Source organism: Pelophylax lessonae, assembly GCF_965119305.1.
Source record: "Pelophylax lessonae genome assembly, chromosome: 3".
Classification (NCBI taxonomy): Eukaryota; Metazoa; Chordata; class Amphibia; order Anura; family Ranidae; genus Pelophylax; species Pelophylax lessonae.
Genome location: NC_138770.1, coordinates 45335398 through 45363012, shown reverse-complemented (window position 1 = coordinate 45363012; position 27615 = coordinate 45335398). Strand labels below are relative to the sequence as shown.

General features: G+C 48.0%; 1 protein-coding gene across 1 annotated transcript; it reads left to right on the top strand.

Annotated features, from left to right (window-relative positions):
• DNAJC5G (DnaJ heat shock protein family (Hsp40) member C5 gamma) lies at positions 1 to 25931 on the top strand. The gene is made up of 5 exons (XM_082249390.1): positions 1 to 114; positions 304 to 517; positions 20902 to 21052; positions 21134 to 21211; positions 25344 to 25931. Exons 1-4 carry the CDS (start codon positions 2 to 4, stop codon positions 21205 to 21207), a joined length of 552 nt encoding a protein of 183 aa, XP_082105516.1. The 5' UTR covers position 1; the 3' UTR covers positions 21208 to 21211; positions 25344 to 25931.
• Positions 25932 to 27615: the final 1684 nt, after the last annotated feature.

Here is a 27615-nt window from a genome sequence, read left to right as displayed (position 1 = left end):
CATGGCAGATCCCAACAAACCTCAGAGGAGGATGTCGCGGACAGGAGCTTCGTTGTATGAAGTGTTAGGGCTGGAGAAAGGCGCCTCACCAGATGAGATCAAGAAAGCATATCGGTAATACTGAAATTCTTTCACATGTTTCACTTGGAGATTCCTTGCTACAGCAATTTACATGGCCAGCCAATCCCATCTCACCTTTCATCAGAGAGGTCAGAAAAATGAAGGATGAGATCAGATTGGGTGATCTAGGTCACACCATTGCTCATTGCTTGCAATAAAGCCTGTTGTTTGCTTCCATTTCAGGAAGCTAGCCCTGCGCTACCATCCGGACAAAAACCCTGATAACCCAGAAGCGTCTGAGAAATTCAAAGAAATCAACAACGCCAACACAATTCTGAGCGATGAAAACAAGAGGAAGATTTACGATGAGTATGGCTCTATGGGCCTATATGTGGCTGAGCAGTTTGGAGAGGAGAGCGTCAAGTACTACTTCCTCATGTCCAAGTGCTGGTTCAAGGTGAGTCCTGGAAGCCAAGAGATGTTCGAGATCAGGGGTTTGACTTCTTGTTCATCTTAGTTATGGCTCCTGGGATTGGGGATTTAACCAGGTCATGTTGGTTAGAAATGAGGGGATTGAGGAAATGTTTCTGGTCGCGCTGGTTAAGGATCAAGGGGTTGCAGACTTGTTTCTTGTCACGTTGGTTAATGATCAGAAGATTGGAATGTTGTTCCTGGCCATATTTGAGATCAGAGGGATTAGTTCCTGGTGATGTAAGAGATCAGGGAAATGGAGACTTGTTCCTCGTGATGTAAGAGATCAAGGTTTGTGGTCATGTTCTTGGTGATGTAAGAGATCAAGGGATTGGGGACTTGTTTTTGGTAATGTGAGAGTTCAGGGTATTGGGGACTTGTTCCTGGTGTTGTAGGAGATCAGGGAATTGGGGACTTGTTCTAGGTGGTAATAGTGATTAGGGGATTGGGGACTTGTTCTAGGTGGTAATAGTGATTAGGGGATTGGGGACTTGTTCTAGGTGGTGATACAGATCAGGGGATTGGGGATCTGTTTTTGGTGATGTAAGAGATCAGGGAATTGGGGACTTGTTCCTGGTGATGTTACAATTCAGGGGATTGGGGACTTGTTCTTGGTGGTGATACAGATCAGGGGATTGGGGACTTGTTCTTGGTGGTGATACAGATCAGGGGATTGGGGACTTGTTCTAGGTGGTAATAGTGATTAGGGGATTGGGGACTTGTTCCTGGTAATGTTATAGATCAGGGGATTGGGGACTTGTTCTAGGTGGTAATAGTGATTGGGGACTTGTTCTTGGTGGTGATACAGATCAGGGGATTGGGGATCTGTTTTTGGTGATGTAAGAGATCAGGGAATTAGGGACTTGTTCCTGGTGATGTTACAGATCAGGGGATTGGGGACTTGTTCTAGGTGGTAATAGTGATTAGGGGATTGGGGACTTGTTCCTGGTGATGTTACAGATCAGGGGATTGGGAATCTGTTCTTGGTGATGTTGGAGATCAGAGGATTGAGGGCTTGGTCTTGATTATGTTAGAAATCAAAGGATTGGGGACTTGTTCTAGGTGGTAATAGCGATTAGGGCATTGGGGACTTGTTCCTGGTGATGTTACAGATCAGGGGATTGGGGACTTGTTCTTGGTGGTGATACAGATCAGGGGATTGGGGATCTGTTTTTGGTGATGTAAGAGATATGGGGATTGGGGACTTGTTCCTGGTGATGTTACAGATCAGGGGATTGGGGACTTGTTCCTGGTGATGTTACAGATCAGGGGATTGGGGACTTGTTCCTGGTGATGTTACAGATCAGAGGATTGGGGACTTGTTCTTGGTGGTGATACAGATCAGGGGATTGGGGATCTGTTTTTGGTGATGTAAGAGATATGGGGATTGGGGACTTGTTCCTGGTGATGTTACAGATCAGGGGATTGGGGACTTGTTCCTGGTGATGTTACAGATCAGGGGATTGGGGACTTGTTCCTGGTGATGTTACAGATCAGAGGATTGGGGACTTGTTCTTGGTGGTGATACAGATCAGGGGATTGGGGATCTGTTTTTGGTGATGTAAGAGATCAGGGGATTGGGGACTTGTTCTAGGTGGTAATAGCGATTAGGGGATTGGGGATCTGTTTTTGGCGATGTAAGAGATCAGGGAATTGGGGACTTGTTCCTCGTTGTGATAGCGATTAGGAAATTGGGGAATTGTTCTTGGTGATGTTACAGATCAGGGGATTGGGAATCTGTTCTTGGTGATGTTGGAGATCAGAGGATTGAGGGCTTGGTCTTGATTATGTGAGAAATCAGAGGATTGGGGACTTGTTCTTGGTGATGATACAGATCAGGGGATTGGGGATCTGTTTTTGGTGATGTAAGAGATCAGGGAATTGGGGACTTGTTCCTCGTGGTGATGGCGATTAGGAAATTGGGGACTTGTTCTTGGTGATGTTACAGATCAGGGGATTGGGGACTTGTTCTTGGAGGGGATACAGATCAGGGAATTGGGGATCTGTTTTTGGTGATGTAAGAGATCGGGGATTGGCGACTTGTTCCTGGTGATGTAGGAGATCAGGGAATTGGGGACTTGTTCCTCGTGGTGATAGCGATTCGGAAATTGGGGACTTGTTCTTGGTGATGTTACAGATCAGGGGATTGGGGACTTGTTCTTGGAGGGGATACAGATCAGGGAATTGGGGATCTGTTTTTGGTGATGTAAGAGATCGGGGATTGGCGACTTGTTCCTGGTGATGTAGGAGATCAGGGAATTGGGGACTTGTTCCTCGTGGTGATAGCGATTAGGAAATTGGGGACTTGTTCTTGGTGATGATACAGATCAGGGGATTGGGAATCTGTTCTTGGTGATGTTGGAGATCAGAGGATTGATGGCTTGGTCTTGATTATGTTAGAAATCAGAGGATTGGGGACTTGTTCTTGGTATTGGTAGAGATTGGGGGCTTGTTCCTGTCATATTAGTTAGGGATCTGATGATTCTGGACTTGATATATTATGTCCCAAGAAATTTGATATGCCATGCGATATATCTTCATAAAGTCTTGGAGCACCAAAACCCAAGTTGAATTTTGATTGACGAAGTCTAGAAAATTATGATTTGACCAAGGTTCTCCTCAGTCTAGACACATCTATAGCCAAGGCACTTAAATATAACTTAACAAGAGGTAAATATTGGGCGAGAGATGGCGCAGAGTCAGCGGTAAGGAATGGGAGTATAGGAATGGAAAGTCTAACATCTAGCATCCATTATAATATTTCGGTGACACGTTCTGCTCCGTTAATTATGTATATTTAAATTGTATAATAGTTCTTATATTATACTCGATACCTCAGAGCTCACTGTTGCAGGTTTTTCTTGTGTTGTGGTGTTAAAACCCAAATCTAGTCAAAATTATCAGGGTTTTTTTTTTTTTTTAATTTTTAAATGCTGTCACAGGAACAGGATGTGTGGCAAAATCTCTTCAATCAGTACAAAGATTGGGAAAAAAAGCCCTGAGCAAAGTTTAGCCTTCCACCATCTACTAAAACAATTCCAGGATGGCTACATGAGAGCGATACTGGCTCTGCCCTAATGGGAAACCCAGTACAGAAACCGTTTAAAAAGCCCCTCTCTCCCTCTCGTCCTCAGTTGGTATTGGGTTTCTGACCCTCCAGATGAACACATTGTGGGTGATTGTGGTTTCTTGCCATTTCTTTCTCAATCCTCTTTGTAGGTATGGCCCTGAGGCCTTGCGGCAACCTGAGAGAGGTTTTAACTGGACCTCGCTTTTCCAGTATGTGGTGGATCAACTCCAGAAGCTTCTCTTGTGTCCCATGTCCCATGGAATGGCTTGCTTGGGGGGTGGCTAGACCTGGGCTGATTGCGTTGGTCTCCTGCTGCTCTCTGACGGGTTTCGGTTGAGCTTCTCGCCCGGGTCCTCTGCTGTCCTACTGGGGAGGGGGCAGTCCAGATGGTGTTTCTTCCTGGGGCTCCTCCAAAATAATTATAGGATTTTGGTTTTGGAGAAGACGCCTGAGAGGGGACATGATATCAATTTACAAATACTGTATTTACAGCCCATTCAGACTGGCGCGACACGACTTTGTGGGGCGACATGTGAAGGCGCAGTGAACCGCGACTTCGGCGCGACTTGCACGGACTTCATATAATGGAAGTCAATGAAAGTCGCCTCCAGGTTGCCCCAAAGTAGTACAGGACCCTTTTTCTAAGTCGGAGCAACTTGTGTCGCTCCTATTAGAACGGGTCCTGTACTACTCAATGGCGAGCGACCGACCGCGACTTGTCAGGCGACCAAGTCGCCTGACAAGTTGCGCTAGCCTGAATGGACTCTTATGCCTCGTACACACGCATCGATTATTGGCCGACCGATCGTCCAACTTTTGTCCAGAGTGGTGTTTTGTTGGTTGGAATGTGCCTAGACTGCACACACATTTTCTCGGCCAACAAAAACCAACTTCAGAAGTGATGTCATGTGCTGGTTTACTTTCCATGTGTTCTTTCTTCTCTGAGCATGCCCAGTCTTGTTCATCTGATTTTTGTCTGCCTAAATCTGTACTGACTGACGGAAAATCGGCCGCTGTGTTGACGGCCAACAAAAATTTTATAGCCTGCACACCAGATATTTTTCGGCCGTTTTTTCAGTCGGTTGTCGGAAGCATCATACTAACAAGCCGAAAATCGGCCGATCGGACGTTGGCCGAAAATTCCCGGCCAATAATCGATGCGTGTGTACGAGGCATTAGACTTTTGAACCTCAAAAAAATCCCCCAAAAATGGGGGGTCGTCTTTTACGCCGAGTATAATATCTCCAAGGTAACATAAGTATAAGTATTAACGGTTGATGTAATCTCTCAAGACGCTGGCTGTGTGGGAATCCTGTACCGGTATACCATATGTACCGTAGTTTTGGCTACATACAGTGTACCGCGCTGAGCCAATCAGGGAGAGCGATGTATTCTATTATTGAATGCAAAGCCTGCTTGGATTGGCAGAGTAACATCAGCCCGCCTCTCTGACTCTGCCAATCCGAGCAGGCTTTGCATTCAATAATAGAATACATCGCTCACTGCGATTGGCTCAGCGCGGTATACTGTATGTAGCCGAAGCTACTGTACATACGGTATACCGGTAAAGGATTCCCACACAGCCAGCGTCTTGAGATTACATCTACTGGTAATACTTAGGGTACCTTGGAGATATTATGAGAGATTACATGTATTACAGTACTTGGGGTACCTTGGAGATCTATGAGAAATCTGATGTTTTTCAATGGTGTTGCCTTGCTTCGGAAGGGGGCTAGTCTTATACGGCGAGTGTAGCCCAAAACCTATGTTTTAACTTGAAAATGAGGGGGTCGTCTTATACGCCGGAAAATACGGTAGCTCAATGGTGATACCAGCATAAGAAAAAACTATTCAGTCTCAGGGAGTGTAAGGGGACACGTGGCCATACAATGAGATTGGAGGAGAAGCAGTTTAACCCTAAGCTGTGTTGGGGGTTTTTCACTGTCAGGGCGGTAAGAATGTGGATCTTTCTTCCACAATTGGTGTTATCAGCAAGGAGTATTGATATTTTTAAAAGACTGTTGGATATGCATCTCAAAGAACACAATATACAGGGATATGTGAAATGATTATTGTCACTGAAACACACACCTTACAATCTTCATTCAACCTTACCTACCATGTAACTATGATGGCGGTGACCTCACTTCCACTGCTCATTGAAGCTGCCTAAAGGGAGTTCCAAGGTGGCCCGCCGTTGCTTCTGGTGGCCAGTTGAACGCAGTGGGGTGCTGTATTTCACAGAGGGAGGATTGGAGAGGCGATGTAGTGGCCTAAATCCTCTTTCTGCAGCCAGTGCAAAGATTTGAGCATCTCCGCATGGAAGAAGGGGTTGCTGTGGAGCCAAAATCAAATACCCCTAATCCTAAGCAACGCATTTCCTCTGAGGGGTCCAAACTTCCAGCAGCCGAGGTAAAGGAGTCCTGGTACCAGGAGGAAAGGAGTGGGGGGAGAGGAAAACATGGCATTTGATTGTAGCTCATGCTTTGTGGTTTCCTCAGATTTTCTCCTTTTTCTACTTAGGTCTTGCAAGCCTAGGAGGAGAGGTGTGAGCTGTGGCTGCAAGCTCTTGGGACTCCTACACTAGAAACATTTTTAGAGTTTTTCATGTGCTGCTTACTTGAGGAAATGATTTCTACATTTGGCTCAGTGTAGATCTGCGGTTTTAGATGGGCTTACCACTTCACAGGTTCCTCTTTCTAGTAAACGCGCTCCTGTAGTTCTTCTCAGGGCGCTCAGGTTGATTCTGAATCTGAAGAATCTGGGAAAGTCTTCCTCATTCACCTGGGGAGGGGAGTTCAGAGCAAGAGGAAAAAGATGTTCGGTAAGGTTATGTTAGCGGATTTCTCTTTTCTGTTAACCACTTTACCACCGGAGGATTTTGCTGTCTTACGTCCAGGCCACTTTTTGCGATTCGGCACTGCGTGACTTTAACAGACAATTGCGCGGTCGTGCGACGCTGTACCCAAATGAAATTGACGTCCTTTTTTCCCACAAACAGAGCTTTCTTTTGGTGGTATTTGATCACCTGTGCGATTTGTACTTTTTGCGCTATAAACAAAAAAAGAGCGACAATTTTGAAAAAATAACAATATTTTTCACATTTTTTTATATGAAATTCCCCCCACCCCCACAAAAAAAATGTAAAAATCTAAATTTTTTTAACATTTTAGGCCAATTTGTTTTCTGCTACCTATGTTTGGTAAAAAAAAATCGGAAAAAGCGTATTTTGATTGGTTTGCACAAAAGTTATTGCGTTTACTAACAAAGGGAAAGATTTATGTCATTTTTGGAGGTTTTTTTTTTTAACGAGTAATGGCGGCGATCTGCGATATTTTTTTTTTTTTTTTTTTTGCGGGACTGCGACATTGCGGCGGACAGATCAGACCCTTGACTGACATTTTTGACACTTTTGGGGGTACCAGTGACATTACTGAAGTAATCAGTGCTATAAATATGCACTGTTACTGTAAAAATTACACTGGCAAGGAAGGGGTTAATTTTATTGGAGAGGGAGGGGTTAATGTATGTCTGGTGCTTACTGACGTGTGGGGGGAGGTGACTATGTGACACAGGGACAGATCGCAGGTTCAGCTATGCTGAACCCTGCAATCTGACCCTGTCTGTCACTTAGGAGATCCGCCCACTTTGTTTACACAAGCGGGCGGATCTCCAGACTCGATTCCTCGACGATCGGGGAACGCCACTGCTCCTCCCATGGCCCGACTCCCGCTGTGACTAAATACAGCGGGAGCGAGCCTCCGGCGGCGCGCGCGCGGTGCCGAGAAGGGGGAGTGTCTGGCGACGTAGGTCTATGTCGTCAGACCTACAAGAGCCACTTTGCTGCAGTAGAGCTCTAGTGAGCAGCGGCAAAGTGGTTAAAGAGACACTTCCGCTATTGAAGGCCATTTAAACGTCTGACCAGATTGTAGGGGAAACTCCTCCCCCGTCTGTCGCGCACATTATGTACAGGGGTCTGTAGGAAAAGAAAAGCAGAAGTCACTTAAGGATATGACCCTTAACCACTTCCCGACCAAGCTTTTTCTTATCAATTTTTGTTTACAGTATTTTTTGCTAGAAAATTACTTAGAACCCCCAAACATTATATATATTTTTAGCAGAGATCCTAGCAACTAAAATGGTGATTGTGTCAATTTTTTTATGTCACTCGGTAGTTGCCCAGCAGTTTTTCCATACACAATTTTGGGGAAAAATGGGGATATATATTAGGGATAGACTGATTGTCGGCAAGACCAATGTATTGAGGGCCGATATGCACTTTCCCTGATATATCGGTATCGGCCCTGGAACTGGCCGATATTTTTGTGATGTCATTCTGCCTTCTTAGGCCGCTTCCCTCACCTTGGACAGCCTCGTCTGGAGTCGGGACTAGTCTCACGGGAGTGTACAACAACCATACACCCACCCACAACAGCCCGGTGACAGCCAGCCACCCACATCCACAGGCCCTGTGCCAGCCAGCCACAGGCACTGTACCAGCGAGCCAGCCAGCCACCCACAGGCCCTGTACCAGCCAGCCACAGGCACTGTATCAGCCAGCCAGCCACCCACATCCACAGGCCCTGTACTAGCCAGCCTTAGGCACTGTACAAGCCAGCCAGCCACCCACATCCACAGGCCGTGTACCAGCCAGCCTCAGGCACTGTACCAGCCAGCCACCCACATCCACAGGCCCTGTGCCAGCCAGCCACAGGCACTGTACCAGCGAGCCAGCCAGCCAGCCACAGGCCCTGTACCAGCCAGCCACAGGCACTGTACCAGCCATCCAGCCACCCACATCCACAGGCCCTGTGCCAGCCAGCCACAGGCCCTGTACCAGCGAGCCAGCCAGCCACCCACAGGCCCTGTACCAGCCAGCCACAGGCACTGTACCAGCCAGCCAGCCACCCACATCCACAGGCCCTGTACTAGCCAGCCTTAGGCACTGTACAAGCCAGCCAGCCACCCACATCCACAGGCCCTGTACCAGCCAGCCTCAGGCACTGTACCAGCCAGCCACCCACATCCACAGGCCCTGTGCCAGCCACCCACAGGCCCTGTACCAGCCAGCCTCAGGCACTGTACCAGCCAGCCAGCCACCCACATCCACAGGCCCTGTACCAGCCAGCCTCAGGCACTGTACAAGCCAGCCACCCACATCTACAGGCCCTGTACCAGCCAGCCTCAGGCACTGTACCAGCCAGCCAGCCACCCACATCCACAGGCCCTGTACCAGCCAGCCTCAGGCACTGTACCAGCCAGCCACCCACATCTACAGGCCCTGTACCAGCCAGCCTCAGGCACTGTACCAGCCAGCCAGCCAGCCACCCACATCCACAGGCCCTGTACCAGCCAGCCACCCACATCCACAGGCCCTGTGCCAGCCAGCCATAGGCACTGTACCAGCGAGCCAGCCAGCCACCCACAGGCCATGTACCAGCCAGCCACAGGCACTGTACCAGCGAACCAGCCTCAGGCACTGTACAAGCCAGCCAGCCACCCACATCCACAGGCCCTGTACCAGCCAGGCTTAGGCACTGTACAAGCCAGCCACCCACATCCACAGGCCCTGTACCAGCCACCCACAGGCCCTGTACCAGCCAGCCTCAGGCACTGTACCAGCCAGCCAGCCACCCACATCCACAGGCCCTGTACCAGCCAGCCTCAGGCACTGTACCAGCCAGCCAGCTACCCACATCCACAGGCCCTGTACCAGCCAGCCTCAGGCACTGTACCAGCCAGCCACCCACATCCACAGGCCCTGTGCCAGCCACCCACAGGCCCTGTGCCAGCCAGCCTCAGGCACTGTACCAGCCAGCCAGCCACCCACATCCACAGGCCCTGTACCAGCCAGCCACAGGCCCTGTACCAGCCAGCCTCAGGCACTGTACCAGCCAGCCAGCTAGCCACCCACATCCACAGGCCCTGTACCAGCCAGCCTCAGGCACTGTACCAGCCAGCCAGCCACCCACATCCACAGGCCCTGTACCAGCCAGCCTCAGGCACTGTACCAGCCAGCCTCAGGCACTGTACCAGCCAGCCAGCCACCCACATCCACAGGCCCTGTACCAGCCAGCCTCAGGCACTGTACCAGCCAGCCAGCCACCCACATCCACAGGCCCTGTACCAGCCAGCCACAGGCACTGTACCAGCGAGCGAGCCAGCCAGCCTCAGGCACTGTACCAGCCAGCCACCCACAGCCCCTGTGCCAGCCACCCACCCACCACAGGGTGCCAGGCAGCCAGCCACCTACCACCTTATTTATTTTACATTTATTTTTACACTGTCCCTTTTTATTTATTTGTTTGTTTTTTTTATCACTTTTAGGCCAATTGCAAGAAATGCAAACATCCCTTGTAATAGAATTAAGAATGACAGGTCCTCTTTATGGAGAGGTCTGGGGTCAAAAGGACCCCAAATATTTTCTTTATCTTTAAAGCAAAAAAAAATAAAAAAATTGTTTTTTTGATCTTTTGCTTTAAAAAAAAACTGTATTTTCAGTGGCGGTTCACACTATATAGTGATGTCAGACATCGTATGTGATTCAGAGTGCACTGCTCTGCAAATCACATGCGATGTCTGTGCGATGCAAATTCATCAATTTGCATCGCATTCGGCCAAAGTCATGCAGGACTTTTTTTTTTTTTTTTTTTTTGCTATGCAAAAGAATCGGATCGCATGGGTGTTCACCCCTTTGCGATACGATTCCGGTCCGAATTGACAGTGCTAACTGATCTGGGGGTGTCATTAACTTTGTATTGACACTCCCAGCAGTGTGGAACTGCCTGCTAGTCAGGTGTGATGTGGGAACCCGGAGTGGGTTCGCAGGGTTCCCGTATCGCACCAGTGTGAACCGGCACTCAGCCTGGACTGGAAGTGACTTCATGTTGCCACAGTCCTCCAAAGCCATAGAGACGATCGAAGAGTATCTACTCTTTGATCACCTATAGGAGCAGCCCAAACAAAAAATCCCCTGTGGGAATTTGGACTTTAAGTGCAGGCAAGGCACCAGGAAAGTAAAAATTATATAATTTTATTGAACCATATTAAAACATGAATGTTGGACAATTATTATTAGATAAAGTAGTTGAACATCTTGTGTAGGTATGGTTTCCCTACGGGTACGGGTTTGGGTGATATGGAGACCATACCTTCACATGATGTTCAACTATTTTAGAATGTATATTCAACTGTCATCTCCAGAAGTATCTGTTCTTTTTTATGCTCCGTGTTTTTAATAATTGTCCAAAATTCATGTTTTAACCACTTTTGGACCAGGCCTAATTCTGACACTTGTTAAAATCAGTTTTACTTAGAACCCTCAAACATATATATAATATACAGGGCTTTTTTTCTCAGAAAATAGGTGCAGGAACTCAACCACCACCACATTGTAGGTGGCTCCGACTCCTTCACTTGCAGGGAGATCATCCAGTGGGTATGTTGGCATCTGCACTGCACCCCAGGCACCTGAATCTACCTTGTACCCATCCTGCACATCCTGTGGGAGCAGCTCGGGAGATCAGATCTGTGGGAGCCATTGGTAGACAAGCTGGCACATGTAAACCCAGAAGCTGGATTTCTGGGTTTACAAGTGATAGTGGTGAGCAGAGGGCCTGAGCCAGAGGTGGTGGAACTGAGTTCCATCAAGTTCCAGCTGAAAAAAAGCCCTGTATGTATGTACGTATGTATATATGTATATATATATATAATATAATGTGTATGTATATAATATATATATATATATATATATATATATATATATAATGTTTTTGCACTGATGGGCAGCCTTATCGGCGCCCATCAGCGCAGCCTTATCGGCGCCCATCAGCGCAGCCTTATCGGCGCCCATCAGCGCAGCCTTATCGGAGCCCATCAGCGCAGCCTTATCGGCGCCCATCAGCGCAGCCTTAGCGGCGCCCATCAGCGCAGCCTTAGCGGCGCCCATCAGCGCAGCCTTAGCGGCGCCCATCAGCGCAGCCTTAGCGGCGCCCATCAGCGCAGCCTTAGCGGCGCCCATCAGCGCAGCCTTATCGGCGCCCATCAGCGCATCCTTATCGGCGCCCATCAGCGCAGCCTTATCGGAGCCCATCAGCGCAGCCTTATCGGAGCCCATCAGCGCAGCCTTATCAGCGTTATCAGCGTCCATCAGCGCAGCCTTATCAGCGTTATCAGCCTTATCAGCGTCAGTGCAGCTTTATCAGCCTTATCAGCGCAGCCTTATCAGCGCCCATCAGCGCAGCCTTATCAGCGTCCATCAGTGAAGAAGAAAAATTACCTTTCTCTTTCGTTCATTGACGGACACAGCTTCATATCTTCTTTGACTGATGGGTTATGCTGCTCTCCTTAGGAGTAGGACACTAGGCGGAAAATAATTGACTACGCCTATAGGGCAGTCCCAGGGGGGGGTATACTCCCACTTCCGGCTATAGGATCTAAGTTCTGTAACAAGCAGTGTCAGAAGAATACATAACCCAACCCCACAGCTTGGCGGGTGCTGTGTCCGTCAATGAACATCAGAGAAAAGGATTTTACGGTAAGACAAAAATCCAGTTTTCTTTCGTTCATTGACGGACACAGCTTCATATCTTCTTTGACTGATGGGTTATGCTGCTCTCCTTAGGAGTAGGACACTAGGCGGAAAAGAGTTTAAAAAGCTTGACTACCCCTATGGGGCAGTCCCAGGGGGTATACTCCCACTTCCTGCTATAGGATCTCAGTTTTTTCTGCCTAGTCAGGAGTAAGGATCTAGCTCCTTGCTGGGGTCTTTGGTCCTAGCAATTTTCTTGTCCGTTTTTAAACGTGACTTTCTTCCATCAGGGGTCAGGTTCCACCTTTCCCCGTTAAGGTGCATTCTACGAGGAGGCCTAGTTGCTCCTGGGCCTTCTGTCATCAGGCGTCAATTGTCCAGGTTTGCAAAGAGGCCATCTGGTTGTCTGTACACACATTCACCAAATTTTCCAAGGTGGATGTTTTCGCATCTGCTGATGCTGCGTTTGGTGGCAAAGTTTTGCAGGCCGCTGTGGCAGAGGCTTCTGCCTCTTGAGGTGTCATTTTCTTGGTAGGTGAGCTCCAGTTGTTCCTGGTTGAGCTTCTGGTTTACCTGATTGGCTAAGTTTAGCCCTTTTGGGAAATATGTTTATTGCTATGTTTTTTCCCATCCCTCATGCTGACACTGCTTTGGGAGGTCCCTACATTTAAAAAGATGAAGCGCTGTGTCCTTCAATGAACGAAAGAAAACTGGATTTTTGTCTTACCGTAAAATCCTTTTCTCTGATGTTCATTGACGGACACAGCACCCGCCAAGCTGTGGGGTTGGGTTATGTATTCTTCTGACACTGCTTGTTACAGAACTTAGATCCTATAGCCGGAAGTGGGAGTATACCCCCCTGGGACTGCCCTATAGGCGTAGTCAATTATTTTCCGCCTAGTGTCCTACTCCTAAGGAGAGCAGCATAACCCATTGGTCAAAGAAGATATGAAGCTGCGTCTGTCAATGAACATCAGAGAAAAGGATTTTACTGTAAGACAAAAATCCAGTTATTTGCTACATTTTACAACAGAAAATAGTTTTGTTTTTAAAATTTTCGGTCTTTTTTATTAAGCAAAAAATAAATAAAACCCCCAAGTGGTGATTAAATACCACCAAAAGAAAGCTCTATCTGTCTCAAAAGTGTGACAGCGCTGAAAATTAGCCTGGGCAGGGAGGGGGTGAAAGTGCCCGGTATTGAAGTGGTTAAACAAACACGGAGGCACATAGTCTCCGAGGTTATTGACACTGGCTTAGGAAATTTTGGATTGGGCAGAGAATTGGCTGAAATCTCAGAGGGCAGTTCAGAGAGAGCCGTTCATCTCCGAGGTTTGGACAATCTACTCGCAGATTACCTGAGTCAGAATCCTGTAATTAAAGGAGAGTGGGAATCGAATGTGGAGTCGTTTGCGCAGATTGCAGCCCAATGGGGTCTTCCGGGACAGGACCCGTTCACCTTCATCAGGAACAGAAAAGTTCAGAGTTTTTTTGCCCTGGAGAGGCAATTGCTGGCTCAGGGATCAGGTGCATTGACTCTAAATTGAAACTTCAACCTGCCTTATGCCTTTTCTCTGGTGGCGATTCTTCCCCAGGTAGTCCAGAACATTATGTCGGAATGATGTCAAGTCATCCTCATAGCTCCGTACTGGCCCAAAAGGAGTTGTTTTTTTTTTTTAACCACTTGCCGATCGCTCACATGGAGCGTACTGCGGCAAAGTGGCTCGTTATCGTCCAGTGACGTAGACCTACGTCGCTGGACTCCTCCCCTTGTGGGCGGCGCGCACGCGCCGCCGGAGGCTCGCTCCCGCTGTATTCAGACAGAGCGGGAGTCGGGCCAGGGGAGGAGAGGAGGTGATCACCGCTGCTCTTCCCCGATCGTCGGGGATCGAGTGTGGAGATCCGCCCGCTTGTGTAAACAAAGTGGGCGGATCTCCTCTGGGACAGATTACAGGATTCAGCATAGCTGAACCTGCGTCTGTGTCACTCAATCCCCTCCCCCCACACATGTCAGTAAGCACCAGGCATACATTAACCCCTTGATCAACAATAAAGTTAACCCCTTCCCTGCCAGTGTCATTATTACAGTAACAGTGCATATGTATAGCACTGATTACTGTAGTAATGTCACTGGTACCCCCAAAAGTGTCAAAAATGTCAGTTAGGGGTCCGATCTGTCCGCCGCAATGTCGCAGTCCCGCAAAAAAAAATCACAGATCGCCGCCGTTACTAGTTAAAAAAAAAAAAAACAATAAAAATGACATAAATTTCCTGTAGTTAGTAGCTGCGATAACTTTTGCACAAACCAATCAAAATACGCTTATTGCGATTTATTTATTTTTTTACCAAACATATGTAGCAGAAAACAAACTGGCCTAAAATGTTAAAAAAAAAATATTTTTACATTTTTTTGGGGGGGGAATTTCATATAAAAAAAATGTGAAAAATATTATTTTTTCAAAATTGTTGCAATTTTTTTGTTTATAGCGCAAAAAGTAAAAATCGCACAGGTGATCAAATACCACCAAAAGAGAGCTCAATTTGTGGGAAAGAAAATGACATAAATTTAGTTTGGGTACAGCGTCGCACGACCGCGCAATTGTCCGTTAAATTAACGCAGTGCCGAATCGCAAAATATGGCCTGGTCAGGAATGGGGTAAAATCTTCCGGTCTTAAAGCGGTTAAAAATACGCTCATTGAGAATTTTTTTGTCTAAGACCTGTAGCTAAATACATTTTGGCCTAAATATATGACAAAAATTGAATATATTGGATATTTTTTAACTGTAAAAGTAGAAAAATATTGTTATTTTTTCAAAATTGTCACCCTTTTTTTATTAATATCGCAAAAAATGAAAAGCGCAGAGGTGATCAAATACCACCAAAAGAGAGCTCTGTTTGTGGGAAAAACAGGACGTAAAATTTCGTTTGGGTATGGCGTTGCATGACCGCGCAATTGTCAGTTAAATTCGCACAGTGCCAAGTTGCAAAAAGTGGCTTGGACGTAAAGCAGGAAAATCCTCCGGTGGTAAAGTGGTTAATCCTGATGAAGCTATCGGCTTCCCCTCCATGGATGCTTCCAGATCGGCCGTATCTGCTCCATCAGTGGCCATATCTGCTCCATCAGTGGCCGTATCTGCTCCCATCAGTGGCCGTATCTGCTCCCATCAGTGGCCGTATCTGCTCCCATCAGTGACCGGTTCTCTATCCCAGTCTTTGTCTTTTCTGCTTGACAGGCTTGGAGACTGAGAGGAGGATTCCTCAGATCTTACGGTTTTTCCGAGAAGTAATTGATACTCTCTTGGGCAATAGGAAATTCTGCTCTGGAAAGATTTACTCTGAAGTTTGGAGAACCTTCCACTCCTGGAGCAGTAGATCTGGAAGGTTGGATGTTTCCATTCCCACGGTCCTGGATTTTTTACAGGCTGGGTCTAGTGACAAGCACTTTAAAGGTGCAGGTGGCTGCGTTGTCAGTATTTTTGGCCTCCAGGTTAGCAGAAGACATCCTAGTTAGGAGATTTATTGTAGCTAGGCACAGACACGCGCCCAAGATTCTTTTAAGACGTTTCCTCCTTGGGACTTATCTCTATTTCTGGGAGTCCGAATGAGGGATCCTTTTGAGCCTTTATCTGATTTTTCCTTGACACTTCTTTGAGAATGTCCTTTTTGCTGGCTATCACCTCAGCCAAGAGGGTGGAGGACTTGCAGTCCTTTTCTTGCAAGGATCCCTACTTATCAGTTTTGGAAGATAGGGTGATACTTAGGCCTGGTCGTATGTATCTTCCGAAAGTCAGTGGCGGTTTGATCCAATCACGCATTTGCAAAACACTACCGTCTGGAGCTTCTTTCTAGCCTAGTCAGCATTTTGGAAGGAAAGTTCTACAGGCAGTGGTCCCTCCCTAACGTAGGAGTATTACTTGTTTATCCTCTAATGTAGCCGTCCTGGAAGACTCTTTTGGAAAACCACGGTTACACTTACTGGTAACGGTCTTTCCAGGATGGCTTATTTTTTTTTCCCACTTGGAATTTTTGTTTTTTTTTACCTTTTTTGGAGTTCTTGGTTTTCCCCTCGTGCACACTGGTGGTGGTGTGGTGTGAGAAAAGCATACCTCGTGTAAAATTGCATACCCATGTCACTTCCTGTCAGAAACTAAATGGAACAGCTGAGCAGCGTAGCAGTGCGCATGCTTGGAGGGTATGGAATGTTCATGGAGGGTATGGAATTTTCACGGTAGTGTGTGTAACGTTACACCGCCTCAGCTCTGACATTAAAACAGCTCGGCTGCAACATGAATCATCCCCGCTCCTACCTCTGTCACTTCCCTGATATTGGCTACTAAATGTAAAAGCGGCGGCGGGTGTATGAAATCTAAATCACGGAGATCTCGGCTTCCGTGATCCGCTTTTACATTTAGTAGCCAAGATGAGGGAAGTGACGGAGGTAGGAGCGGAGATGATTGATGTTGCAGCGGAGATATTTTAATGTAACCGCCGCAACAGCAGATGCGGTGTAACATTATAACACACATTCCATACCCTCCGAGCATGCGCACTAGTAAGCTCCTCAGCTGTTCGCTGACGTAGGAGCACCGGAAGTGTCGAGGGTATGGAATTTTTATGGGTATGGTTTTTTTCACGGAACACCGGTTCAGCTGTTCCATTTACCCAGACGACGTCTTTTTGATGACGAAACGTTGGCGACTCCAGACGCAACGTCCACACGCCCCCCAACGGAGCCGGCTGTTTTCGACCTTTCAAATGCTGATTTGGAGACCTGCGGGACGCCGCGGTTAGATCCATGACCAGCCCAATTACATGCCTGTTTTGTCTCTTCATATTGGAAGTAGTTTTTTAATAAATATTGCCTATTGTTTACGGGATCACGCTATGGGCCTCTATTTCTTTCCACATATGCATCTATGCTTGATGGAGTAAATGAGGAGTTCCAAGCCTGACATATATTAACGTTATTGGTATAACAACAACCCACCGGGAAAGGCTGTCTTTCTGAGGAGTTTTGAAGCACTTGAGTTTGACATCCGCTGATTTACTGGTTTAATTACTAGCTGGGAGAGGCTGTCTCATTCAATTGAGCAGCCACGGAATTCCGGTAAGCTGCTTGCTATACCTGAGCACAGAGGTGTCCCTTTCTTACACTAACCCTTGGTGTCACTGGAAGGAATCTTAAATACTTTGCACGTGGACTCATATTTCTGCACCTGCTGTTGGGACTGTACTTCTTCATTTGGACACTATCTTTTTCTCTACATAATTTTTGGAGTTTTTTATCATTTCTAATTTTTCACTGGTTTTTAGCGCTGCACTTTTTGGATATATTGTATGGAATGTGTGTTATAACGTTACACCGCATCAGCTGTTGCGGCGGTTACATTGAAACATCTCCGCTGCAACATCAATCATCTCCGCTCCTAACCCTGATGTCGGCTTCTAAATGTAAAAGCGGATCACGGAAGCCGAGATCTCCGTGATTTAGATTTCATACACCCGCCGCCGCTTTTACATTTAGCGGCGGCGGGTGTATGAAATCCCCGCTCCTACCCCTGTCAGGGAAGTGACAGGGGTAGGAGCGGGGATGATTCATGTTGCAGCCAAGCTGTTTTAATGTAACCGCTGAGTCGGTGTAACGTTACACACACTACCGTGAAAATTCCATACCCTCCGAGCATGCGCACTGCTACGCTGCTCAGCTGTTCCATTACGTTTCTGACAGGAAGTGACGTGGGTATAGAATTTTTACGAGGTATGCTTTTCTCACGTTACACGAGGGTCTGGAATTTTCACGGGTCCGACTAAATATTAGAACACCGGTCGTCTTTATCGAACAACTGAGGGGGAGGGGGGCTTTTCAAACTGTTTCTGTATTTTGTTTCCTGTTGAGTGGGGAGTCAGTATCTCTCATGTATCCGTCCTGGAAAGACCGTTACCGGTAAGTGTAACCGTTGTTTTTAATGCTATGTTAGCACTGGAGAGATTTCTTCATCTTTCATGACCAACATCACAGAGACAGGAAGTAAAGGAAGAACTGCTCAATTGTGACACACAGAGACAGGAAGTAAGGGCAGTCCTCCCCAGGTGGGATAGACAGAGACAGGAAGCAAAGGAAGAACTCCTTAGTTGAGATACACATACAGGAAGTAGGGGAAGTCCTCATCAGTTGGGACATGCAGACGGTGAATAACGGAAGAACTCCCTGGTTGAGTCACAGAGGCAGGAAGTAAAAGAAGAACTCCTTAGTTGGGACTCTGAAAAACAGAAAGTAATGGAAGTCCTCCCCAAGTGGAAGACACAGAGATGGGAAGGGAAGTTTCCATCAGCTGAGACACACACACAGACAAGAAATAAGCTAAGTCCTCCTCAGTTGGGACACGCAGGGTCAAGGAGGAGGGGACGTCTTCCCCAGTTGGGACACACAGAGACAGGAAATAAAGGAAGAACTCCTTAGTTGGGGGACACGGACAGGAGGAAGTAAGGAAAGTCCTCCCCAGTTGGGATAGACAGACGGGAAGCAAAGGAAGAACTTCTTAGTTGGGACACACAGAGACGGGAAGTAAAGGAAAAATTCCTTAGTTGGGGCAGAGTCCAGAAGTAAGGGAATTCCTCTGCAGTTGGGAACCAAAAAGACTTGACGTAAAGGAAGAACTCTTCAGTTGGGACAAAATACAGGAAGTACTGGAAGGACTCTTCAGTTGGGACACACAGACAGGAAGTGAAGGAAAAACCCCTCAGTTGGAACACACTGAGACAGAAAGTAAGGGAAATCTTCCAAAGTTGTGATACACAGACAGAAAATAAGGGAAGACCCCCTCAGCTGGGACACAGGGACAGGAAGTAAAGGAAGACCTCTTAAATTCTTAGACATAGAGACAGGAATTCCTCCCAAGTTGGGAGAGACAGAGACAGGAAGTAAGGGAATTCCTCCCAAGTTGGGATAGACAGACAGGAAGCAATGGAAGAAACAAGTTGGGACACACAGAAACAGGAAGTAAAGGAGGAATTCCTTAGTTGGGGCACAGAGACCAGAAGTAAGGGAATTCCTCTGCAGTTGGGAAACACAAAGACTTGACGTAAAGGAAGAACTCTTTGGTTGGGACAAAAAAAAAAAAAACAGGAAGTTTGGGAAGAACTTTTCAGTTGGGACACACAGAAACTGGAATAAAGGGAAGTCCTCCCCAGTTGGGACACACAGACAGGAAGTAAAGGAAGAATTCTTTAGTTAGGACACACAGAGACAGGAAGTAAGGAAAGTCCTCCCCAGTTGGGACATGCAGAGACAGGAAGTAAAGGAAGAATTCTTTAGTTAGGACACACAGAGACCGGAAGTAAGGAAAGCCCTCCCCCAGTTGGGACATGCAGAGACAGGAAGTAAAGGAAGAATTCTTTAGTTAGGACACACAGAGTCAGGAAGTAAGGAAAGTCCTCCCCAGTTGGGACATGCAGAGACTGGAAGTAAAGGAAGAATTCTTTAGTTAGGACACACAGAGACAGGAAGTAAAGGGAGAATTCTTTAATTAGGACACACAGAGACAGGAAGTAAGGAAAGTCCTCCCCAGTTGGGACATGCAGAGACAGGAAGTAAAGGGAGAATTCTTTAGTTAGGACACACAGAGACAGGAAGTAAAGGGAGAATTCTTTAGTTAGGACACACAGAGACAGGAAGTAAAGGGAGAATTCTTTAGTTAGGACACACAGAGACAGGAAGTAAGGAAAGTCCTCCCCAGTTGGGATAGACAGACAGGAAGCAAAGGAAGAACTTCTTAGTTGGGGCACAGAGACAAGAGGTAAGGGAATTCCTCCGCAGTTAAGAAACACAAAGACTTGACCTAAAGGAATAACTCTTTAGTTGGGACAAAAAAAACAGGAAGTTCCAGACAAACTCTTCAGTTGGGACACACAGAGACAGGAAGCAAGGGAAGTTCTCCCCAGTTTAGACACACAGGAAGTGAAGGGAATAAGGGAAGACCCCCCTCAGATGGGACACAGGGACAGGAAGTAAAGGAAGACCTCCCCAGTTGGGACATACAGAAATAAGAAGGGAATTCCCCCCTATCAGGTGGGACATACAGGGACAGGAAGTAAAGGAAGTCTTCCCTAGTGGAAACACACACAGGCAGCTTATATTTTGCCTTCTCTGGTGCCTCCCATCCCCCCATTCATCAATATGCTAATGTAATTTTAGGTAAAACTTTTTTTTTTACATTGCATACCTTGTTTTAGAATTGTGACCTCATCACTGGGTCTCTGTGCTTCTATATGCAGTGCAGGCAGGTCATGGCCGGTGGGAGAGGCCACCAGGGTGCTGTACATAGCTTCCTAAAAACATCACAGCACCCTGCATTAGTACTCCTCTCAACAGCCCTAATGCAAGCAGTGGACTGGCACCTGGGAGGAGTTCTACAAATATCAAAATGCCTTGATGGGTGGATAAGTTTGCTCACATGTGATGCTGATTCTCCGTAATTGAAAGAAAGGGGCAGACCAGGGACAAGGCGGCTGGATGTTGGATGTCCTGCAGTCAGGAAATGCGGTGGGCTCTATTTGACTTGCTGCATCTTCTAATGCACATTGTGAGAAGCTCACAGTGTGCAGTGAAATCAGAGTAAGCAGTGTGAGTCCAGTAGAGGAACCGGTACAACTGTGCAGACTGAAGGGAAAGCCCGGAGGTCAGATTTAACACCGGCGTGTAATGTGTGTAGAATGTTCTGGAGGTCTATCTCTGCTGGTTTTGACCCACTGTGTTGATATTTCTTTTCCAGTCTCTGGTGATTTGCTGCACCTTGGTGACATGCTGCTGCTGTTGCTGCTGTTGTGCGTTTTGCTGTGGCCGCTGTAAACCTCCGGAGGAAGACGAGTCATATAAGTGTGTGAACCCAGAAGACCTGGAGGCTCAGATCAGAGCGGAGGATGGTGAGTCTGGTGATGGTGTGGTTAGTGTTGGAGGATGAGGTCTGGGTTCTGTCCTATTTATTTTCTTCTGTTTCTCTGCAGGGGAGGAGGTCATCAACAAGCAGCCGTCTGCTGGAGCTGCTGTCCACCCCGAGCCACAGAAGCAGAACTCCTAATACTGTGAGTCTTATTACAGTGCGTTACATGGTGCGAGAAGAACTATTGTGTCCTTTCCAGGTCACCCTACTGCCCATATCTCTGTTATAGTTCATTGTCAATTTGGTAAAATTTCCTGTGTCCAGTGGTACCACACAGTAATGATAGCAACAGTCTGTTCTGTCTCTCATCTCTCCTTCCCAGTGTCCGTCTCTCATCTCTCCTTCCCAGTGTCCGTCTCTCATCTCTCCTTCCCAGTGTCCGTCTCTCATCTCTCCTTCCCAGTGTCCGTCTCTCATCTCTCCTTCCCAGTGTCCGTCTCTCATCTCTCCTTCCCAGTGTCCGTCTCTCATCTCTCCTTCCCAGTGTCCATCTCTCTCATCTCTCCTTCCCAGTGTCCGTCTCTCATCTCTCCTTCCCAGTGTCCGTCTCTCATCTCTCCTTCCCAGTGTCCATCTCTCCTTCCCAGTGTCCGTCTCTCTCTTCTCTCCTTCCCAGTGTCCGTCTCTCTCTTCTCTCCTTCCCAGTGTCCATCTCTCTCATCTCTCCTTCCCAGTGTCCATCTCTCCTTCCCAGTGTCCGTCTCTCTCTTCTCTCCTTCCCAGTGTCCGTCTCTCTCTTCTCTCCTTCCCAGTGTCCGTCTCTCTCTTCTCTCCTTCCCAGTGTCCGTCTCTCTCTTCTCTCCTTCCCAGTGTCCGTCTCTCTCTTCTCTCCTTCCCAGTGTCCGTCTCTCTCTTCTCTCCTTCCCAGTGTCCGTCTCTCATCTCTCCTTCCCAGTGTCTGTCTCTCTCATCTCTCCTTCCCAGTGTCCATCTCTCTCATCTCTCCTTCCCAGTGTCCGTCTCTCATCTCTCCTTCCCAGTGTCCATCTCTCTTCTCTCCTTCCCAGTGTCCATCTCTCTCTTCTCTCCTTCCCAGTGTCCGTCTCTCTCATCTCTCCTTCCCAGTGTCCGTCTCTCATCTCTCCTTCCCAGTGTCCGTCTCTCATCTCTCCTTCCCAGTGTCCGTCTCTCATCTCTCCTTCCCAGTGTCCGTCTCTCATCTCTCCTTCCCAGTGTCCGTCTCTCATCTCTCCTTCCCAGTGTCCGTCTCTCATCTCTCCTTCCCAGTGTCCGTCTCTCATCTCTCCTTCCCAGTGTCCGTCTCTCATCTCTCCTTCCCAGTGTCCATCTCTCTCATCTCTCCTTCCCAGTGTCCGTCTCTCATCTCTCCTTCCCAGTGTCCGTCTCTCATCTCTCCTTCCCAGTGTCCATCTCTCCTTCCCAGTGTCCGTCTCTCTCTTCTCTCCTTCCCAGTGTCCGTCTCTCTCTTCTCTCCTTCCCAGTGTCCGTCTCTCTCTTCTCTCCTTCCCAGTGTCCATCTCTCTCATCTCTCCTTCCCAGTGTCCATCTCTCCTTCCCAGTGTCCGTCTCTCTCTTCTCTCCTTCCCAGTGTCCGTCTCTCTCTTCTCTCCTTCCCAGTGTCCGTCTCTCGCTTCTCTCCTTCCCAGTGTCCGTCTCTCGCTTCTCTCCTTCCCAGTGTCCGTCTCTCTCTTCTCTCCTTCCCAGTGTCCGTCTCTCTCTTCTCTCCTTCCCAGTGTCCGTCTCTCTCTTCTCTCCTTCCCAGTGTCCGTCTCTCATCTCTCCTTCCCAGTGTCCATCTCTCCTTCCCAGTGTCCGTCTCTCTCTTCTCTCCTTCCCAGTGTCCGTCTCTCTCTTCTCTCCTTCCCAGTGTCCATCTCTCTCATCTCTCCTTCCCAGTGTCCATCTCTCCTTCCCAGTGTCCGTCTCTCTCTTCTCTCCTTCCCAGTGTCCGTCTCTCTCTTCTCTCCTTCCCAGTGTCCGTCTCTCGCTTCTCTCCTTCCCAGTGTCCGTCTCTCTCTTCTCTCCTTCCCAGTGTCCGTCTCTCTCTTCTCTCCTTCCCAGTGTCCGTCTCTCATCTCTCCTTCCCAGTGTCTGTCTCTCTCATCTCTCCTTCCCAGTGTCCATCTCTCTCATCTCTCCTTCCCAGTGTCCATCTCTCATCTCTCCTTCCCAGTGTCCATCTCTCTTCTCTCCTTCCCAGTGTCCATCTCTCTCTTCTCTCCTTCCCAGTGTCCGTCTCTCTCATCTCTCCTTCCCAGTGTCCGTCTCTCTTCTCTCCTTCCCAGTGTCCATCTCTCATCTCTCCTTCCCAGTGTCCATCTCTCTCATCTCTCCTTCCCAGTGTCCGTCTCTCTCATCTCTCCTTCCCAGTGTCCATCTCTCTCATCTCTCCTTCCCAGTGTCCATCTCTCTCCTCTCTCCTTCCCAGTGTCCGTCTCTCTCATCTCTCCTTCCCAGTGTCCATCTCTCTCATCTCTCCTTCCCAGTGTCCATCTCTCTCATCTCTCCTTCCCAGTGTCCATCTCTCTCATCTCTCCTTCCCAGTGTCCATCTCTCTCATCTCTCCTTCCCAGTGTCCATCTCTCTCATCTCTCCTTCCCAGTGTCCATCTCTCCTTCCCAGTGTCCATCTCTCCTTCCCAGTGTCCATCTCTCCTTCCCAGTGTCCATCTCTCCTTCCCAGTGTCCATCTCTCCTTCCCAGTGTCCATCTCTCCTTCCCAGTGTCCATCTCTCCTTCCCAGTGTCCGTCTCTCTCATCTCTCCTTCCCAGTGTCCGTCTCTCTCATCTCTCCTTCCCAGTGTCCGTCTCTCTCTTCTCTCCTTCCCAGTGTCCAACTCTCTCTTCTCTCCTTCCCAGTGTCCATCTCTCTCTTCTCTCCTTCCCAGTGTCCATCTCTCCTTCCCAGTGTCCATCTCTCCTTCCCAGTGTCCATCTCTCCTTCCCAGTGTCCATCTCTCCTTCCCAGTGTCCATCTCTCCTTCCCAGTGTCCATCTCTCCTTCCCAGTGTCCATCTCTCCTTCCCAGTGTCCATCTCTCCTTCCCAGTGTCCATCTCTCCTTCCCAGTGTCCATCTCTCCTTCCCAGTGTCCATCTCTCTCCTCTCTCCTTCCCAGTGTCCATCTCTCTCCTCTCTCCTTCCCAGTGTCCATCTCTCTCCTCTCTCCTTCCCAGTGTCCATCTCTCTCCTCTCTCCTTCCCAGTGTCCATCTCTCTCCTCTCTCCTTCCCAGTGTCCATCTCTCTCCTCTCTCCTTCCCAGTGTCCATCTCTCTCCTCTCTCCTTCCCAGTGTCCATCTCTCTCCTCTCTCCTTGCCGGTGTCCGTCTCGCTTGTCTCCTATAAATCTACCTCCAGTTGTCCAACTCTTCACACTGTTAAACCTCCTTACAGCTGTCCATCTCTCATCTCTGCTTCCTAGTGTTCATCATCTGTCCATCTCCCCTTCAGTGATAAACCCCCTTCGCTTTTTCCATCTGTCCATCTGTCATCACCTCTTCAAACTGATAAAACCTATTTTCCATTGTCCATCTTTCCAGTTCCCATTTCCCAATCCCTGTGTCCCTTTGTCCTTCTCCTGTTTTAAGTTCATTGAGATAAGCTTCCTGAATTACAGTTGTCAGTTTGTCCTGCTGTCATCTTACCCTTCCACTCCTTCCTATTGTCTGCCTGTCCTGCTCCCATCTATTCCTCACATAAACAAATTGATTCCTATTGCCTGTCTGCCCTGTTTCCATCTCCTCCTGACATTCATAAACCTTCATCCTGTTTTCTGTCTGCCCTTTTCCCATCTTCTCTTGATATTGATGAACCTTCTTTCTAATTGTCTGTCTGTCCTGTTCCCATATCCTTCTAACATTGATGAACCTTCTTCTCGTCTGTCCTTTTCCTATCTCCTCCTGACATTGATAAACCTGTTTCCCATTGTCTGTCTGTCCTGTTCCCATATCCTTCTAACATTGATGGACCTTCTTCTCGTCTGTCCTTTTCCTATCTCCTCCTGACATTGATAAACCTGCTTCCCATTGTCTGTCTGTCCTGTTCCCATATCCTTCTAGCATTGATGGACCTTCTTCTCGTTATCTGTCCTTTACCTATCTCCTCCTGACATTGATAAACCTGCTTCCCATTGTCTGTCTGTCCTGTTCCCATATCCTTCTAACATTGATGGACCTTCTTCTCGTCTGTCCTTTACCTATCTCCTCCTGACATTGATAAACCTGCTTCCCATTGTCTGTCTGTCCTGCTCCCTATCATTACCCTTCTTCCTGATGTCAAGTGTGTTTCTTCACCTCTGTCTCTCTCTACTCCCAGGTCCTCGGACCCCGCGACTACCCGGATAGCAGCTGTATTGGACGGGATCCCTTTCTCGTCATTTTTGAAGACCCGGATTCAGAGCTCTTGAGGAGAAGGAGAAAAATAAATTGTTCTGAAGAGCTCATGGCACCTACCACCGATCTTCAAATCCTTCTCCATCTTCTTTTTGGACTTCATGGCAGAGGGGCAACGAAATCTGCCTCGTACTTGTCTGTTAAGTCTCTCAGTCCTTACAATGAGGCTTGAGGAGCTGCTTCTCACCGGCAACAAGAAGCAGAGGACACCAAACTCTCTACATCCCCAAATTAAGACTAGCCTTGACCATCCTTGGCCCCTGAAGAGCAGAGAACGTGAACGGGATCCTAAATGAACCCTCACAATAGCCAGCAAGTTGCCTCTAGAAACCCTTTCCGTCCTGTAAAAGCTTGGATTAAGTAGTTCTAAACCGGTTGGCCCCCGGCTGTCTTGCTATTTTCTGTCTGTTGGTTAAAAAGGGCTAATGTACCAAACTAGGAGGCTAAACCCAGAGACTACCGCCAGACAATCTCACTGTGTAGAAGTTCCTGCTCTCCAAAGACTATTTGTTTTTTCCCCCAATCAGACTGAAGCGTTACTGGAAGCAACCTCCTCAATGTTTGTATTTGATCCTTCAAAGCTCAATGCCAATGACTGGTGACCATTGGCCGGGGCAGATGATTGCACTTTCAGAAATGTCTGGGCGGCGCTCGTTGAATTCCCTTTTCCGCTAACGCGGGCTCCATTAACACCACTCTGCACTGACTTCTTACTGTAACCAATTAACGGACAAGCTTTGACTATTTTTAATCCAAGGCCGTACCTAATGGCCAACCAAAAACTTTCATCCATGGAAACCTGTAGACCATGACGGGACAAGGTTCTTTTCACCCAAAATGCAACATAGGTTGCAGGTCCTGTCCTTTTTACACCACCACCCCCCCCCCCCCCCCACGTCCTGTTGGAGCGCCCCCCTTTTTACACCACCCCCCCCCATCCTTCCACGTCCTGTTGAAGCGCCCCCCTTTTTACACCACCGCCCCCCCATCCTTCCACGTCCTGTTGAAGCGCCCCCCTTTTGCCCACCCCCAGCCTGTAAATTAAAATGGAACCTGAGCTGTATTTTGGTGGCCTCACGGTACTTGTTGGAGAATATTCACTGTATCATTTCAATTCTTTCTACTGTTGGGTGAAGCTTCGGTGATAATTTACAGCCAGTCCCGTACTTCCTGTGATCTATATTTCCTTGTACCCGAGTCAAGTGTAAACTGTACGGCGCACACACGTCCAGAGAGTTTGATGGAACCGTGGCATGATCTGGATTATTGTCCTCTGCAAAAGTTGCACCCCCCCCCGTGTATTTCTGCATCCTGTGTGCACAGACTGTACCTCATTTTAGCTTTTTTTTTTACGCTTTTTTCTGGACACCTGAATACTCAAGTTGGTATCGGTTTTTGCCAAATGTACCGGTTTTCTCACCAGCACGCGTAGTGCCAACGTAGGATGGGGGGGGGGGGGCGCTGTGGACTGGCATGTTTACCACCATACAATGGTGTCTGAGAGCTCTGGGTGGAAGGAGATCACTACCTCTGAGTGTCCTGGAGCTTTAATAAAATCACCCACACAAAGCTCGGCTCCTTGTCTTCATACAGACCGCGAGAGGGAACGGATGGGCGGTGCTGGTGGGCTGACCACTAGGTGGGGCATTCACTACACACTTCCTGTCCTAGGGTGACAACACCCACTGCACCGTATCTATGGAGGAGCAGCGTTGTCACCCTAAGGCAGGACTAGGGTGCTCTTCCCAATAACATAGGAGGGAGGGGTTCTGTAGATCAGTTCTAGGGTAACACTCACCGTACTGTGTCTATGGAGGAGCAGTGTTGTCACCATAAGGCAGGACTAGGGTCCTTTTCTAAGTAACATTGGAGGGAGGGGTTCTGTAGCTCAGTTCTAGAGTAACAACACTCACCGTACTGTGTCTATGGAGGAGCAGTGTTGTCACCCTAAGGCAGGACTATGGTCGTCTTCTTCTCAATATAACTGAGCTACAGAACCCCTCCCTCCTAGGTTAGAGTACCAACACTCACCGTACTGTGTCTATGGAGGAGCAGCGTTGTCGCCCTAAGGCAGGACTATGGTCCTCTTCTCAATAACATAGGAGGGAGGGGTTCTGTAGCTTAGTTCTAGAGTAACAACACTCACCGTACTGTGTCTATGGAGGAACAGTGTTGACGCCCTAGGACAGGACTAT